This window comes from Urocampus carinirostris, chromosome 2, assembly GCF_059441175.1.
Source record: "Urocampus carinirostris isolate Australia breed hairy pipefish chromosome 2, RoL_Ucar_1.0, whole genome shotgun sequence".
Lineage (NCBI taxonomy): Eukaryota > Metazoa > Chordata > Actinopteri > Syngnathiformes > Syngnathidae > Urocampus > Urocampus carinirostris.
In genome coordinates, this window is record NC_142350.1 from 35,328,027 (window position 1) to 35,347,135 (window position 19,109).

The following is a 19,109-nucleotide window of genomic DNA, read 5'->3' on the forward strand; positions in this document are numbered from 1 at the left end:
ACAGGTGAAAAAAGACAAGTCGTTCGTAAAACTATTGCCTTTAAGAAAGACATAATAGCTAAATATGAAAGAGGTGTACGAATTTCCGATCTTGCTAGTGAATACAGCATGGCTAAATCTACTATCAGTACGATAGTAAAGAATAAGGAGGCTGTGAAATTGAGTGATGCGGCTAAGGAAGTTAGCGCTATAAGCAAGCAACTGCCGCAAGAGGTTGAAAAACTTTTGAGGATTTTTCTCTCCCCACCGTCCACCACAAAGGTAAGAAATCCTATTCATAATCCTTTTTTTAATTTTTACACGTTCATGTTAGCGTAATCTTTCGTACGGAAGATTACGCTAACGCGAACGTACGATTAGCCTGGGTTAGCTTCATGTTTACGTTCATGGTAAACATTCAGGGTGTTGGAACGGATTAAAACACGCAAGCGCGCGAAAATGCGGCGGGTCCGAAATGCCGTATTTTGAAGTCGAGTCGAAGTTTTTGTTTTGTTTTACTCAATAATTGAACTGAGTTTTTGATTTATTTGTTATGGCGCCTAGAAAGGCAGTTTCTAAACCATGTTTTTGCGGTGCCGTGGACCATGGAGCAATGATCCAGTGCAGTCACTGCAAACACTATATACACTATGAGTGCTCTGGACTGTCAGTTCAGGACCTAAGCCTCGCGATACAGGATAAGCAAGCTACTTACTTACTTACATTACTTTTAATGGGAAAAACGATTTCGGTGATTGAACAAATCGGTTTTCGAACCGGGTTCTGGAACGGATTATGGTCGAGAACCGAGGTTCCACTGTATTAGGACCGCACAGGAGCCCCAGACTATCTTCAAAACCACCCAAAATACGTTCTCGATAGTCTGCCATTCTTGTCCAATTTTGTCATTTTGAAGAAAAAAACAACACGGATTATAAATCTTTTAATACATGCATGTTGTTTTTCTCTAAATTTTTTGTTCTCTTATTCCGGTTCATGGTTAAGGGATCCCTTAAGCGCCAGGGTTATTGAGGCACCACTGAGGATGCAACTCTGTACAGCTTTCTCCACTGCTGATGGTTCCTGGACCGTTTTTTGGGCCGTGGCAAAGTTGGCACCAGTATATTTCTTGATGTTGTAGGCTCAGTTTTTTCGGTCTTCCTTTCACCTGGCTCCTTGGACTGTGCCCTCTTTTATTAGAGCAAACAAATTGTAAATAATTTTTGTTTATCAGCACACCTAAACTTATATTTCTTTGATAAGCCAGGGTCACATGTCTTGCCACATGTCCCACATAACCAGAAAAGCTCGTCCTGTCTCTCTGATCAGCAGAAGCCGTCAACCGCGAATGTTCATTAGGAGCAAGTCAACTCCGCGGAGTGATCAGTGTTTCCTTTCTAGGTCACTGGTTATGTGATGCGCTGTGCCACTGGGAGCCACTCATATTCCAATTGCACCTTAGCTGGAGAAAACAGCCGCATGTCCAATTATACTCCCTTCCAAAAAAAACCCATCCCTCAGCCATCGGATCTGGAGCAGTCATTTTACATTCAGGGGTTTCTCTCACACGCTGTTCCCCGAGTCCCTGAAGATGCCCAGAACAGACAAGTAAAGATTGTTTCCTGATTGCCGGCAAGAGGAAAAAGAGGGAACGGTTGTTTTGAAATATTTAGCGATGAAGCGGTCTCGCCGGAACGAGGTTTTGTTTTGTTTTATATTTGATGTTGGTAAACGTCAGAGGTACACAGCTCTTCCATTTAAATCAAAGAGATGTCACAATCAATGAGGCTTCACGGTTGACTGCACTCATGACTTTTTCAAAGCTATTGTGACTTGGGACTGACATAAGAATGTTAACACGGCATTGGCTCATGAGGGAAATATTTGATTAGTGCACTGTGGAGCTGTTTAATTCCGAAGCATTCCAGATGTATAGCTTATTACATCTGTAGATTATTATGTGTATTGTACTGTGCAACGTTTTTGTCCTTTGTGGTCTTATATTGGCTTTTTGAACCTTTTCATGGACTCCCACCATCTTCCCACAGTTTACAACATCTACAGTGTGTTAGGTTCAGCGGTGTAGTCCATTGTGTATGGTATAACGCAGAATATGAAGTACATTCACTTTTATATTGTCTAATTCGTAAATAATTACTCTCTAGTTCATTTAAATCTACAAAACAGAGCATGCTGATGATTTTTTGTCTGCTCGTTCTTAGTCTTCCAAAACCCTTCTAGTTGATTGATGCCTATGTCTCCATGAAATATGAGCGATGATTGGAAATCAGTAAATTTATTTTAAGAAAGTGGGAGCATAAATTCCAAAGAATGTCTATAAATACATTTAATACAAGTTTTATGGCCCCTTTTTAAACAGAATTGTTGTTTTGGGGTACTTTTTGTAAGACTTAGTTAGCTCTAAACTAACTAAATCAAACTGATTGGAAATGTGAGAAAGGCAAACATCAATAAATGTCTGTTCAGGTTATACCATTTACCATACAGTGTCTGTATTTTGACAATTAGCAAAACATGTAATAGATTGCTTTTAACCACACCAAGTTTGGAAAAGGGGCTTTTGGTACTTAATTGTTTGTAAACCACACCTTCTTTAAAAGAATGTAAAGGAACAAAATGGACCTTTCATGTCAAAAGGCTTTTGAACAAAACTACCATCTCCTTTCCTTTGTCTCCCAGTGAATTTTTTATTTGAAATAATTTACCAGACTTAGTTTTGTTTAATAGCTGAGCTGTCAAATGAAAATCTACCTGGTATATACGGTCTTATGAGCTAGGGTGGGTTGTAAATCCATGTTCCGAATCGAATAATAATGTATTCATTCATTTATTACCACACACCTCCTATTCTTCATGTTTGCTTGATAACTACCGTAAATTCTGGACTATAGAGCGCACCTGATTATAAGCCGTACCCACTACATTTCGGGAGGAAAACCGATTTTTTACATACACAAGCCGTACCAGTATATTAGCCGCATGCGCCCACATTGAAAAAAAGAAATACTAACACGAAATTAACCCTTATCCGATACAGTGCAAAAAACACAGACGGCAAAATAACCGGAAAATGATACGGGTACTTAACATTTAATGCAGACCTGCAGAGTCCAGGTGCCCGTTGAAAGTAATCCAAGGAAAAAAGTGTATATTTCCAAAGGTAAGGGTGCTAAAAACATATATACACTATTGTCGGCCGCGTCCACAAACACGTCTCACCTTTATTCCACTTCCCGTCAGCCCGCGTTTCCCCCGCCCCTTCTTTCTCATTTGCTCGTACAAAACATATCAGAATAAGTTTCTAAAATAAATACATTACAAAAATATACAGTTGCAAATACATATTATACATGGTTACACATATTTACAAAGAAAGACGGTACACCAAGAGAGTTTTCAAAGCTTTAATAATAATATTATAACTTTCATCCCAAACTGTGCCTGTGAAGGGTAGCAAAACACTACTAGCAACACGCTCGCAACACAGTAAACAACTCTGTTAAAAAAACATACCGCACTTGAAGTAGGCATGGTAAGCCGTCCGCATCTTCCACCTTATAACTGACGTCATCAAAGTCGTCTTCCTTCAATGTGGGAAAGAGACTTTGTCATATAGACGTGGTCCCATGCTCCCTTAAATAAAAACACGCTAGCATCACGCTCGCCAAGTTAGTCCTATATCGGACTGCTCGACTGCATTTAGCTTGAAAGTTGCGTCATGTGCCTTTCTTTTTGCAATTTGCATGATGGGGATATCTCATCTCATCTCATTAGCCGTACCGCTTATCCTCAGTAGGGTCGCGGGGGGGCTGGAGCCCATCCCAGCAATCATCGGGCAGTGGGCAGGGGACACCCTGAACTGGTTGCCAGCCAATCGCAGGGCACACAGGGACAGACAACTCATTCGCTCATTCACACCTAGGGACAATTTGGACCGGCCAATTCACCTGAAATGCATGTCTTTGGAATGTGGGAGGAAACCGGAGTGCCCGGAGGAAACCCACGCAAGCACGGGGAGAACATACAAACTCCGCACAGAAAGTCTGGAGCTGGATTTGAACCCACGACAGGTTCCCATGACATGAACTGTGCCGCACAAGCGCTAACCACTGCTCCGCCGTGCTGATGATGGGGATATGTCTACGCTAATTTAATTTGTGCACAAGCTAAGAAGTTGCAGTTTAAATCTTACCTTTTGTACTGGAGCGCCACTGGCGGCCGTTAGAAAATTACGTAAATTGGCCGCATCACTGAATAAGCCGCAGGGTTGAAAGTTTGGGAAAAAAGTAGCGGCTTATAGTCCGGAATTTACGGTAATGTATTTTACATATGAAACGGTTCCTATCCATGCCATGATGATGTTACTATCATAAGTATGTAATAAATGCTTTTTGTTATATGTTACATTACTAAAACATATGTTCAAGAATTTAATTTAAAAAGGTGAAAATTCAGAGTATACCCACTGCCTGGGTTGACAGTAGGCTCGAAATTAAATTACTACAATATTAAAAGTGAGTTGTTGTCTAAGGCAGCTGCATGATTGAACTGCTGATAAAATAGTGTAGACTTACTTTGAAATTGCCTCTGCATGTAGGTTTTTTTTTTAGTTTTAGTTTTATCAAGCTACCTCTCACAACCACAATAAAGTAAAACGGGCTACTGCCTTCAGAGACAACCGGGCTGTTTCGTCTGAATATTAATCACGCTCACGTGCAAATTTAAAAAGAAAAAGTGCGGAGAAGGAGAATCCAATTAAAAAGCTGAAATGAATTAGGTATTATCTTATCATTGCAAGGTGTCGGTCTTAGCTGTGGTGGCTCTGAGCTGTTTCACAAAATATGTTGGAAAAAACAAGTAGCCCATGAAGAAAGAAGAACTTGGGATATGTGTGTGAATAACAATAAAGGCTGGTCAAATATATTTAATCTCTGAACCATGTATTATGATATATGTGCAGTGTTGGTGGTAATACAATACAAAATAACACATTCCTGGAACACAATTACTTTACTCTTGGTAACGAGTAGTGAAAAACCTTATTAACAAAAGAATTGGGACTCAACTACTTATTAAAAACAATAAAGGGTTTCAACACCATCAATTCGGTCTGTGTCACACCAACTCTCAAAACGGTTTCCCCTAAGATTGATCAGAACCGAAGAAATGCATTTTGGAAAAACAACAATACAGTGGAACCTCGGTTTTCGAACGCCTCTCAGTTCGAACAAATCGGAGTCCGACCAAAAACTTTCGAGAAATTTTTGCTTCACTGTTCGGTCAAAAAATCGGAGTTCGAACGCCGGTAATGCGTGAGTGCGTACGCTAGGGTGCGATGCTGAGCGGCGTACGGGTGTAGATCGCTCTTTTCGTGACCAACTGTTATCGCGTGCGGACGTGCTTCGTTTTGCTTTCGCTTTTAATATAGGTGTACGGAGTTTTTTAGCCTCTAATTATGCCTCCGAAGCAGCAAAGTTGCTACAGGTGAAAATGAAAAGTAGTGCGTACAACTATTGCATTTAAGAAAGAAATAATTGCAAAATATGAAGGAGGTGTGCGAGTGTCTGATTCTTTCCCCACCGTCGCCTGCGCCTTTTGCTGACCACCACAAAGGTAAGAAATCCTATTCATAATTATTTTCTTTATCCTTTTTTTAAAATTTTTACACGTTCATGTTAGCGTAATCTTTTGTATGGAAGATTACGATAACACGGACGTACGATTGGCCTGGTTTAGCTTTATGTTTACGTTAAACATTCAATGTAAACATTCAGGGTGGTGGAACGGATTAAAACGATTTACATTATTTTTAATGGGAAAAATGTTTTCGGTGATCGAACAGATCGGTTTTCGAACAGGGTTCTGGAACGGATTATGGTCGAGAACCGAGGTTCCACTGAAATACAATGTTTCGACTATTGGGCAGTGTTGGGACGTACGCATTACAAAGGAACACAAACACAATTACTTTTATTGTTTACAAGTACGCTAACGTTTAAATACAATTTTGTAATTCTACTGTTGTGACTGCGTCAGTACGCTACCTGCAGCCATGCGGTCGTTGCATTATTCTCAAGAGGAGAACAACTCTCACATCCCACCCCTGCTGAGCCTGTATCTCACTAAGGCCAAATAAATTACCTCTTAACAGATGACCTGGAGCTACAACTCGTGGGAAATGGCTGCATAAGGGACGGTTGAATTTTAACCATCATGGAGAGCTGGGTCGACTCGAGGATACCTGATGCTGGTGTGCAGCTGACCAGCCACTCTCTCAATCGCTTTTTTACACTGAAAGGAGAAGCCCTCTATTGTCTCATCTCATCTCATCTCATTAGCTGCACCGCTTATCTTCAGTAGGGTCGCGGGGGTGCTGGAGCCCATCCCAGCAATCATCGGGCAGTGGGCAGGGGACACCATGAACTGGTTGCCAGCCAATCGCAGGGCCCTCCATTGTACTTTTGTTTAATAAAAATAATAAAGACCATTCATTCAACTGCAGTTATGTGTTTTTATTTTGAGATTCATACTCGTTATTTTGTAGTAGTCGTATACTTTTAGTTGGCACGAATGTCATCTTTAGTTAATTTTGACCCCTGGGGGCTTTTATGAAAAGGCATTTTTACTTTACGGCTCTTCACATTTCGCCGGGGGTCCTGCCTTATGTTAACGGTGATCGTTAAGTGGTTTCAAGCCCATAGACAGAATGCATACAGAGTGTCAGGTACATTTTTGTTTGGAAGCTCTTAAGATTCCACAAGAAATAAAAAGGCTTTACAGCATCCATATGTTGATATAAATGCTTTCTTTTACTAGTTTTATTATGTGGCTATTTTAAGCATTTTAGGTGACGGGCTTCATCTATCCATCCATTATCTGCACCGCTTATCCTCAGTAGGGTGCTGCCATCCCAGGCAGTGGGCAGGGGACATCCTGAACTGGTTGCCAGCCAATCGCAGGGCACACAGGGACAGACAACTCGCTCGCTCATTCACACCTATGGACAATTTGGACCGGCCAATCCACCTGAAATGCATGTCTTTGGAATGTGGGAGGAAACCAGAGTGCTCGGAGGAAACCAACGCAAGCACGGGGAGAACATACAAACTCCACACAGGAAATCCGGTAGCTGGATTTCAGATTCAGATTCAGATCTACTTTATTGTCATTCTAGTACACGTGTATACAGAACGAAATGTCGATGCATCTGACCCCCACAGTTTCCTTGAATGTACAGATATAAATAAAGTTGTATTGTATTTTGGCTACGTATAGTATTTTACCATAGTGCCGATAGTGCAAGAAGAGTAGCTAACCAGATGTGCAAAATGGGCAGTCAGGTTAACAAGTCAGGTACACAGTAACATTAACACTGTAACAATAACGCTGTAATTACCATAGTGCAGAGAGCAATGTGCAATGAGTGGCAAGCTATAAAAAACTGCCAGTAGTGCAAAAAGTCAGATTAGCAGCCGTTTAGATTTAAGTTTACTATATGTTAGATTGACCATTTAACAGTCTAATGGCCAGGGGGACTAGACTATTGCGGAGCCTGGTGGTCCTGCACCGCACACTGCAGAACCTCTTCCCAGAGGCTAGCAGAGTGAACAGTCCATGATGGGGGTGAGACGGGTCCCCGGTAATGTTCTTAGCATGGGATAGGCAGCGCTTCTGGCCAATGTCCTGAATGGAGGGAAGTGTAGCCCCGATTATTTTCTCTGCTGTCCTCGTTACCCTCCTCACACTACCCCAGTCGGTAGCGCTGCAGCCTCCACACCACACAGAGATACAGCTGGTCAGGATACTCTCTATGGTGCCCCTGTAGAATGTGATGAGGGAGGGTGGGGGCAGGTGGGCTCTCCTCATCCTCCGCAGGAAGTACAGGCGCTGCTGTGCCCTCTTAACCAGTGATGCAGTGTTCACGGACCAGGTGAGTTTGTTAGTAATGTGCACCCCTAGGAACTTGATACTGCTGACAACCTCCACAGCCTTGTTGTTGATGCAAAGTGGGGCATGGTTGGGCTGGTTTTTCCTAAAGTCGACAATGATCTCTTTAGTTTTGTCAACATTCAGGACCAGGCAGTTGTCCCTGCACCAGCCCACCAACTGCTCCACCTCCTCTCTGTAGGCTAGGTCGTTGTCATTCCTGATGAGGCCCACCACTGTTGTGTCGTCAGCATACTTCACGATGTGGTTTGTGGCGGACCTAGGGACGCAGTCGTGTGTCATCAAGGTGAACAGCAAGGGGCTTAGGACGCAGCCTTGGGGGGAGCCCGTGCTGAGGTAGATGACATCTGAACTGTTCTGACCTATCCGCACTGATTGGGGTCTGTCACAGAGGAAGTCCAGCAGCCAGTTCCGCAGGGGGGTGTTGAAACCCAGGAGTCTCATTTTGTCTACCAGATGTTCCCGAGACCTCAGAACTGTGCCGCACACGCGCTAACCACTGCGCCACCGTGCTGCCCGGATTTTCAGGTATAAACAAGTATTTAAGTAGTACTTTACTGTTAGCATCGTGTTCTTTTTGACAAATGCGATTCCTTTTTTACGTCAGATTTAACAGGCTGCACTCCTTCCAAGAAGTTCAATTTTTGACTCATCAGTCCACAGAATGTTTATCCAAATTTCTTAAGATACTTAAGTTGCTCTGCGATCGGCTGGCAACCAGTTCAGGGTGTCCCCTGCCCACTGTCCGGAGATGGCTGGGATGGGCTCCAGCCCCCCCGCAACCCTAATGAGGATAAGCTGGTGAGATGAGATGAGATGAGACTTAAGTTGCTTTTTGGCAAATGTGAGACGACTCTTTGTGTTCTTTTATGACAGCAGTGGTTTTCGTCTCGCAACACTCCCATGGATGCCATTTTTGGCCGGTGTCTTATAGTGGAATCATGAACACTGACCTTAACTGAGCAGCCAGCAAGGCGCTCAATTCTGAAAGGTTGTTCTCGAGGTTCTTTTGTAACCTCCTGGATGAGCTTTCGTTGCACTCTTGGAGTAATCTTAGTTGGTCAACCACTCTTGGGAAGGTTTGCCACTGTTCCCAGTTTTCTCCATTTGTGGATAACGGCTCTGACAGTGGACTGATGGATTTCAGTCACTTTCTTCTCAATTTTTGGGGAATTTCTTTGGACCTTGGCATGTCAATTGTGTTCTTAATATTTTTGAGTCTAATAGTTCTAATTTAAGTGATTTATTGATTCAACACAGGTGGAGGCAATCGATTTTGGGTGTGGACTGTGGAATTGAACTCAGCTTTCCACAAACCAAGGTTAGTCACAGCTACTTTGTGATTTTACTTTTTTATTACTTCTTCACATAGACCCAGAGAGGCTTAGATTTAGTTTTTTTGCCTTACTAAATAGAATCAACATTTCAAAACTTAATTTTATATATCCTTGGATTGACTCTGTGTGATATTAAAAAATGGTACTGTAGAAATTAAAAAATTGGCTTTGAACATCCTTATAACGTGCTTCAATTTGGCTCTGAAAAAGGTGTACAAATCCTGGCACACACACACACACACACACACACTAAATCTCATTCACCGTGCATTCCTCCTTTTCAATTCATTCCGTGAAGTAGTGCTTTAAAGACTTCACTCTCAGTTCAATGTTATTTGGGAAGTGGTGTTGTTCCATTTCCTCACCGACGGTAGCATATCTCATTAAAAGCAACGTCGACTAACAGATTTGTTCAGCGTTATAATGGCTGATTGCCGTTTCCGCTCTCACCACAATCAGCAAGTCTTTGCCACCTCCCAACACTGCATATCATGATTAGGATGCAGGGAACAATTCGCTGCGTGTGAATTCCTGTGTGAAATCAATTAAAAGGACCATCATGGAACTGTTTTTCAATTTGGGAGGCACAACGCTTTCATTTGCAGCAGTGAGGTAGTGCTGAACAACACATCTTACCGGGCCTGTATTGCAGTGTTTCTCATCGTTTTTTTTGAGCTAATGCACTCTTGCTTTTCAGAAATCTTTCTATAGTATTCCCGAGTTCTTTTTTAGTTGTTTTTGTTTTGTTTTCCTTTTTTCAAGGGACTATGTGTATCATTTAGTGCCTCCCAGTTTACACCTTAACGTTCCTATGTTAGGGGCCGGTCACACAGACATTTGCGGCTGAATCACGGCCAGAAATTTCTGCCTTTGAGGCGGACGCTATTGGACGCATTGAGATCGCCATTCAGACGAGATACAGCAGTGCTTAACACGAGGTCGGAAATTCGCGCGCGGGTGGCAGCGCGAAAAAGTTTGGCGCTGCTTAATTTTTCAGAGCGCGGATACACAGCCTTTCACAAACGTATCGAGGCTGAACCACGGCCAGAAATTTCTGGCCGTGAAGCAGATGCCATTGGGCGCTGTTGGACGTTTTGAGACCGCCATATAGACGAGATACAGCAGTGCTTTACTCGCGGTCGGAAATTCACACGAGGTTGGCCGCGCGCAAAACTTTTGAGCTGCTCAAAAGTTTGAGCACGTGTTAAACCGCGTGCCGCACACGTGGTCAACACGAGGTAATGACGCGGAAATGACGCGGAACGACGTGCTCTGGCCGCGGCCAGGGCGTGGTTACACATGGGTAGGACGGGAAATTTCAGCGGGTAATCGTGGGTGGAGCATGGTAATAGCATGTTCTGCGCCTGTATCGCGGTGTTATTACGTGAAATTAGCGTGTTACGCGTGTGACAGTCAAACGCCTTTCTCCGCGTATAAACAGCGCGAATGCCGAGCACACGTCAGTTGTGCTCGAGACGTCAAGGGGGTGAACATGGATCCCCGTCAGCGTAGTGACCTCGTCTTAATCCATTTTTATTTCTTGACATTTCTTTTCAAGATAATAAAATAAAAATGATGCCATAGCTTGAAATCTTGATCTTCACGGGACTGTGTCTTGTGCGGTTATGATTTCTACAGCCCCCTTGCGTGAACGCGCATTCTGCTGCGCTTCCAACGAAAGCAATCGTATTCTATATAAAACGCTTATTAAAACTATAAAGCGAGCTAATTATAACAATTGGGAGATCCTAGTCTATATAACGCGTTTATTTAAACAATAAAGTGCGATCGTATTCTACAAAATGCGTTTGTTAACGCGGATGAAAAAGTCACCAACGTCAATGCACGCGTACAACAAAAGCGATCGCAGCAGAATGTTTTGCGCGCGGCCAACCTCGTGTGAATTTCCGACCGCGAGTAAAGCACTGCTGTATCTCGTCTATATGGCGGTCTCAAAACGTCCAACAGCGCCCAACAGCATCTGCTTCTCGGCCAGAAATTTCTGGCCGTGGTTCAGCCTCGATACGTTCGTGAAAGGCTGTGTACCCGCGCTCTGAAAAATTAAGAAGCGCCAAACTTTTTCGCGCTGCCACCCGCGCGCGAATTTCCGACCTCGTGTTAAGCACTGCTGTATCTCGTCTGAATGGCGATCTCAATGCGTCCAATAGCGTCCGCCTCAAAGGCAGAATTTTCTGGCCGTGATTCAGCCGCAAATGTCTGTGTGACCGGCCCCTTAGACTGTCGATAAACCAAGTCATGTCTTTACGATGTCACCAGTCATTATGTCACCGTTTTATTCATGCCAGATATCATTGAAAAGCTTAAACTCTTGGGATTCAAGCTATGATCCCGAAAGCCGGGATAAATCACCACAAAAGTGCTGTAAAATTCTACTAATGACACATTTCCCCACAAATATGGTGTGGTTGCATTTCTGAGAGTCCACTAAATCCAGCTTTGTAAAATATTTACTTCAAGTACATGATAATGCCGACAGATTAAAAAAAAAAATCCACCTAAAAGCATTCCTGCGTCGTTTGACGATCCTTGTTGAAATCCATCTATTTTGCTCCCTTTAAAAATGAAGGGATTCGTCAGATGATTTCCAATACGGCCTTTAGCCTCTGTCATTTCGAGTGACACCACTCTGTCATTTGCTATTTTTCACGGTGCTTAGCCGGTGACAACCTATGAGGGCCTGTATTGAAAACAATGTCATGACCTCCTTCATCTTCCAATATCTTTAGCCAATATTAACCACTTTAAATCTGGATCGACACATTGGTTAGCGAATGCAATTCCCAACATAATTAATTATACCCAATTTTATGGGCAGTAAAAGTTGGGCGTAAAAGCCACTCGGGTTCCTTTTTTACGCACAATTATCACAAGCAAGTGTGCACAATCATGGATTGACTTTTGTAAAAAAAAGTGAAATATCTACAACATTTTCACAATGTTTAAAAATAGGCCAAATGAAAATAAACGGTTGCAAAGTTCTTAGGGCTATAAACTGGTCGTCTCCAACGGGCCACTTTTGGAAACACCTAGACCTACCATTAGAAAGATGTGTAAAATACAACGTTTTGTTTTTCAGATTGTGCAAAGGATTGTGATCAAATTTGACAAGGTACCAGGTAGGGTTTCAAGCTATTGTCTCATCTCTTTCCCAACTAAGATACCCATTCCACAACTCATCTGCAGGCATTTGTATGCAAAAAAAAATAAAAATAAAATACACAATACGTCTAGTGGTCAAAAATTACACACTGTCCCTTTAAAGCTTAAATTATCATGTTGCCTAAATTTACAGTACCTCCAATCAACTCATTAGATTACTCATTACTCGTTTTAATTTTACTATTTTAACCTATTTTTTAAATGTTACTATTTTTCAATCATATTTTCCTAGGAAAAAAACGAAAGTAATACTTTATCTGCCAAGAGAGAAATTACGCTCTAACTTTTTTCAGCTTTTATCTCCCTGAAAAATAAAAGAATAATAATCAAAAACAGCAAGGAAATACGAATAAAAACTGCTAAATCAAGTACAATTTTTAAGAGCTTTATGAAACACTGCCCCATGACCACTGTGTGTGTGTGTGTGTATATATATATATATATATATATATATATATATACATATATATATATATATATATATATATATATATATATATATATATATATATATGTGTGTGTGTGTGTATATATGTGTGTAAATATATACACAATAATACAATAGTGTGCACACTGGTTAAAAAACACTGCTATATTGTATTCTACTTTAAGTTGTCTTCTCTCTTTAAAACAAATGATACTAGCTAGATTTTATATTAAGTTTCATTATTTTGTTTATATAATCATGTCAGTCAGAATTTTAGCGAAATTTTACAAGCTTTTTGAAATTTAATTATTAGTAACAGCCCTATTGAATAGAGGTTTATGGACAAAGTAGACAATACCAGCTTTTTGTGAGCGAAAATGTTGTCCTTGCTGTTCTCCTCACTGCCCCAACACTATGAGGGGCAATCAGTCCGTCAATAAGCACTGAGCTGGTGACCTTCACCATTGCCGCGCCTAATGCACAAAAGCAATCTATGTAGGAAAGGTCAGGCCACTGCCACACACGCCCCTCTTAAGGTTTTTTTTATGTCAGTAGGGATGGGTAGATCGATCAAATCATCGATATTATGGATACGAGTACAAGTACTTGGATCGGATTGATACTATAGGCCTTGGATCAATACCTCTTCCTCAAAGCAGAAAGCCAAAGGCTGGGAATGAGAGACAATTCCTACTTTGCATCATTTACTCTGTTTTTGAAATATTGTGGAACAGCTCCAGTACCCCTGCGACCCTACTGAGGATAAGCGGTGCAGCTAATGAGATGAGATGAGATGAGAATGTATTTTAGTCGTTTTGTTGACTTTGCTATACAGTATTTTGTCATGATTACCGATGTGAATTACCTGTGCCCGCTCATTTGGCGCCAACTGCTGCGGGTTTTGATTGTCTCCCTGTCCCTAGTTAAACCCAGGCCTGTCAGTCCTCTGTTGTCAGTCCGTCTGTAAACCTCTGTTCGTACAAGGCAAGCCTTTTTCGACCCTGACTCCTGCCTGTCCCGTTTTTTGCTCCCGTTTGTCTCCGGCTACGACCTGTTTTTATGCCGACCACGTCTGCTCCCCGTCCCGGCTTACGACCCATTTTTGATCCCGACTACGTTTATTCTCCCGTCCTGGCTTACGACTCGTTTTTGACCACGACCACGCTTTTGCTCTCCCTGTCCCGACTACCGACCTGTTTTTCCGTGTGCTGGTCGTGACATATTTGTATTTTAATTGCATTTTTTTTGTAATGAAACAGTTGTTGCAGACGTATTCCTTGTTCTGTTAAAACCCAAATGTATAATATTTGACACTGCGTTGTCTGGTCCGAGGGAGGGCTAGTGATACACGTGGGGGTCAGGATGCTAGACAAAGATGGCGCCGACTTAGGTGGGGATTCCACGGTGTAAAAGAAATACAAATTTCTCGACCTATGATTTTTAATAAAAATCAACATTGGTATGTATTTTTGCCTAGTATTCAAATCAATGTAATTTCCACTTGACGAACATCATTTTTGTACCAGTAGGCGGCACCAAATATTACACACTGTCCTTTTAAAGATTTTTAGATTATATTTTGCACTATATTTTTGTGGGTCAGTTGTAACAAATTTAGATTTTTTTCACACAGTTCAAGTTTATATTGTAGTTATTTGATAAAAATAAAAATATTTTTGGTGCGTTAAATTTTTGTGCTGTCTTTTCTCGTAATAATAGGCTCACTGAAGGGGGATGGGTTCACTTATTTAATGATCTTGATTTTTAAAAGCTAAAAATATCGCTACCAATCGATGCCTCCCTGTATTTATTTGGATTGGAGCGATACCCAAATTCTTAGTATCACCTACCCCTATTCTTAAGAGTAATTCAGCTCATTTGTCCCAATGTGATATTTATTATTTCAACCACTGTTTTTCTCACAAATATTAGGGGCGCTTTACATTTTGTATCCAACAATCCCATTAGAACATCCATGAAGGTCAACCATTTGGAAAATAGTCCATTTGTTTGTGAGTCAGATTGTGTTTACTGCCATTCTTCTGTTTATCACAGCCTGGCCCCCAGAGTCTTTGACATGAAGTGCAGCGGGCCTGTGCTGCTTTTTTAATTAATGCTGTCAATCACGAGCCTTTTTTCCCTCCGTTAGGATTTATTTGTGTCAATCTGACTGATGAAAGCTTTGATGAAAAGTTTCTACAGGAAAACAGTCCTTTGTGTTATGCTGTATGACTTTCTTTCTTCTATATTTTTGAGTATTGATTACATATTCATCCAACAAGACTGATACTTATTGTAGTGTTTTGATGCTCTGTTATGGATAAGCAATCTTGACATATGTAGTAAAACATGTGTAAGTAAATAAAAAAATCACATCAAATATATGCCTTTAAAAAATCAACACATAAATGAATCATCTCATCTTATCTCATCTCATTAGCTGCACCGCTTATCCTCAGTAGGGTCGCGGGGGTGCTGGAGCCTATCCCAGCAATCATCGGGCAGTGGGCAGGGGACACCCTTAACTGGTTGCCAGCCAATCGCAGGGCACACAGGGACAGACAACTCACTCGCTCGTTCACACCTAGGGACAATTTGGACCGGGCAACCTGAAATGCATGTCTTTGGAATGTAGGAGGAAACCGGAGTGCCCGGAGGAGGACATAAATTAATCAGTTAATACCTAAATATATGACATAAATACAATTCATTCATATATTTATGCATTTTGTCATTTATTTTGCTGTGTATTTTTTCGTGTATTTTGTCTCAACAAAGGGTTATTCCAATGAAGGGGTGGGTCATCCTGGTTGAGTTTTTAATTTAATGGTTGATTGACGAGTACTCTGATAAACTACAATTTTTCTTCCCACAGCTAACATGACGAAATACAGAAATATTTAAATGAGAAAACGCATAAGCACATGCATTAATTTTCTGCGCCGTTTATCCTGACGGGGCCACGGGAGCGCCGGAGCCCATCCCAGCTATCTTCAGGCATAGGGCAGGGGACACAGAGACGGACTAAACACTCTCTCAGTCACACCTAGGAAACATTTGAACAGGCCAATTTATCTGACATGCATATTTTTCCTGTATTGGCCAACTTGTACTGGCTTCCAGTCCACTTAAGATGTGACTTTAAGGTTCTCTTATTAACATACAAATGTTTGCATGGACTTATCCTCTTATCTCTCTGATTTGATTTCACGCAGGCACGAGGAGAACATGCAAACTCTACAAGAGGAGACTACAGTAGCTGGATTTGTACCCCGGACCTCTGCACTGTGGGGCTGCGCGCTAACCACCCAGTCGCTGTATATGATTAAACTGCATCTATGTCATACATTTAGATTATTTTTTTTAAATGTTCATTTAGATAGCATATATTTTTAGGTATTTATTTATTCTGACATTTACTTCTACAAATGGCAGGATTGGCACTCCATGGTTTTTAACAAACACTATGACTCAAATTAACCTAATTAATTTAATACAAAATTCGGACCGAAGGAATTATTAGGAACACTCTATTTAGCTAAAGGAGGACAACTGAATATTAAAATAGGGCGGGAGGAAAATTCCCTTTACAACTAATTTAATGGTGTCGTAAAGAGTACTCTTAATAAAGCTAAATAAAGTGGACATTTCAGGTATTGCGTTTACATTGAAATCAAAGTAATTTGTATGAGTTTTGCATCAACAATAAAAAGGCATCAGCTGTTCTTGTTTGCAAATACTCAAAAAAATGCAACATTGCACATTATCAATGCAACAAAGGTGCATGCTTGGAGAGTGAGGAACTTAACTGAAAATAAAGTCATGCCTCATTGGGTTTTTTTTCCTCGTTTTAGTATTTTTCTTATTTTATCATATCTTTAATCTGAATGTCTGATAAGGTAATAGTTAAGTAGAGACTCAAAATAAGTAGGAAAGACATCAATGATTTTTGAGCTTGCAAGGAGAACAGGGGGGCGCTGTACAAGACCCCCTCATAATGGTAAATTCCTAATCTATTCCAAGACTTCAGCCAAAACAATGTTGAACAACGTGGTGGTCGTGTGATGATGAGAGAAAATCGAATGTCATTTAGATCCCTAGTGGTCTAGTGTATTGGTTCTCAACTAGTCTGACTTCAGTTCCCAACATTTCACCCTTTGGACAAGCTGCGAGCTAAACAAGAATGAAAAAAAAAAACACTTCTCAAATGTATCAAAAAAAAAGACTTTCCAATTTGAAACAAATGTAGCAGAATATATTGATCACCATGCCCCCCCGAAAAGACCAGCAGAACCAAAATGACCGTATTTACTCACATATAAGCTTACATCACATATAAGCAACCCCCTAAAACACGCCTGACACGCAAAAGGTCCCCAGTTTGAGCCGGGGTGGAAACACATGTTAGCCTGGAGAGGGACTGGCGCCACCAGGCTGTATTTGCCCAAGACACACCACAGGAAACATTTTTAAACAATTTACTGTTCTTTCCAGCAGAGCTTCCTTCAATGGCAAAAACTCTTACAAGGTTTTTCTATTTTGCTATTATTTCCTTTATCAACTTGATCATTGTCACTGTTTTCCACTTTTCCTTCCCATTATCATGGGCAGTGAAAGGAAATAAAATAAACAAAATCACAATAAAATGAGATGTGGTCCCTTTAAAATGTGACAATGGGCTGAACAGGGAGATATAATTGAGCATGTCATTATTGCCATATACTGTTAAAGATTTTATTTGACCCTTTTCTTCTTCTTAGTTTTACTTTGCTAAAGCAAAGCGCCACGACCCACTGAAAACAGGTCTACGACCCACTTATGGGTCCTGATTCATCCGTTGAGAAACACTGGTCTAGTGGTTACACAGTATATTTATGTGTATTATTATTATTATTAATATTACTAATGTTATTTTTTGGCTGAGCTGCGAGAAAACTGTCAGACATTATATCAATCTGTGGCACAGAAAAGTTTGCAGACCCTTAAATTAAAAGAAGAAAATTGGATGGATGGATGGATGGATTGAAAGATAGATAGACAAAGAAACAAGCTAGCTGTTGCTTTGCTCCTCACTCATGTTTGAGCTCTTGTGCAGCAGCAGAAGATTGTATCAAACTGTTTTTCATTATAGTGACCGACAAGAATGCTGACACACGCAGTCCTGTCAGCACCGGACAAAGAGAAGTTCTCCTCAACCTGCTAAGAAATGCATTGAACAACTGTTCAGTGTCTGTAAGGAATAGGCTTGCAACTATTGTGTCCTGAAGGGAACGGCTGCATTGAAGTATTCTTTGAGTTGCTTTATAAATCTGCGTGTGCCTTCCAGAAGCAGAGATAAGCTTTGAGAAATGGTTGCAAGTAAGGACTCAACAAGGAGAGAAGGCCAGAGAAACGCAGAGTCAGGTTTTCTGTCAGCGAATGCTCAGCAAGTCCCTTGTTTAACAGTCTACAAGAGCTGCGAAGAATGGATCCCGATTATCTCACGAAACATTGTTTCTAAACAATAAATTAACTCATGGTTGTCTAAATGCCTCAAAGCTCTCAGGAATTACCTTATTTTCATGACCACAGGGCGGACATAAGTCAAATTTTCTTCCAATTGTGTGCCCTATAGTGTGGTGCGCCCTGTTTGTCATGTAGAGCAGTGGCCTTAGTTTTGGGCGCCCGCTACGCGACTGGGATGTCACAGGTTCGAGCCCTGGCCGGGTCACCAACATACAGCATTTTTGCAAACTAAAGAAGGGAATTTTGTCTTTTATGAATGTTCGGATAAAAATACATAATGAATAATAATGCTTCCTTTTTTGTCTTCTTCAAGTTTCCTGGAGATTGGCACCATATTGTCTTCGCATTACTGCCCCCCCCCAAAAAAATAATTCTGAGACAATATACATGTCAAGACCACTAGAGACATGTGGGGCAACCCTTCAAATACTGCATTTTTTTTCAGACACACACTTCTACATAGTTTTCAAAACATTCTGGAAAACAGTTTTTTTTAATAATACGAAGCAGTAAAGACTACTTTCAGAGTAAGGAGCTACTTTTTGGTACCAGTGATTTGAAAGGTAGCTGAGTTACTTTAAAATGAAGTAACTAGTTACTATTTTTCAGTAACGCGCCCAACACTGTCTCTGACATAATGCTATTCCAAAGCTTATCGACAATCAAGACAAGACAGCATTACCCTGAGCCATTGACCTCTGTAATAAGGCTTG

The 19,109-nt window shown here is 41.1% G+C and overlaps 1 protein-coding gene across 2 annotated transcripts in view; it reads left to right on the forward strand.

The window, feature by feature from the left end:
- Positions 1–16,510, forward strand: part of cep76 (centrosomal protein 76) — a 69,037-nt gene extending 52,527 nt beyond the window's left edge. The window contains exons 14-16 of one of the 2 annotated variants that reach the window (XM_088326313.1): positions 9,208–9,268; positions 12,382–12,421; positions 16,107–16,201. In XM_088326313.1, the coding sequence (XP_088182439.1) occupies positions 9,208–9,268; positions 12,382–12,400 (80 nt within the window). In that variant the 3' untranslated portion in view covers positions 12,401–12,421; positions 16,107–16,201. Of the gene's footprint in view, positions 1–9,207; positions 9,269–12,381; positions 12,422–16,106 lie in introns of both variants that reach the window. The other variant, XM_088326312.1, reaches the window with a different exon arrangement.
- The last annotated feature ends 2,599 nt before the right edge of the window (positions 16,511–19,109 follow it).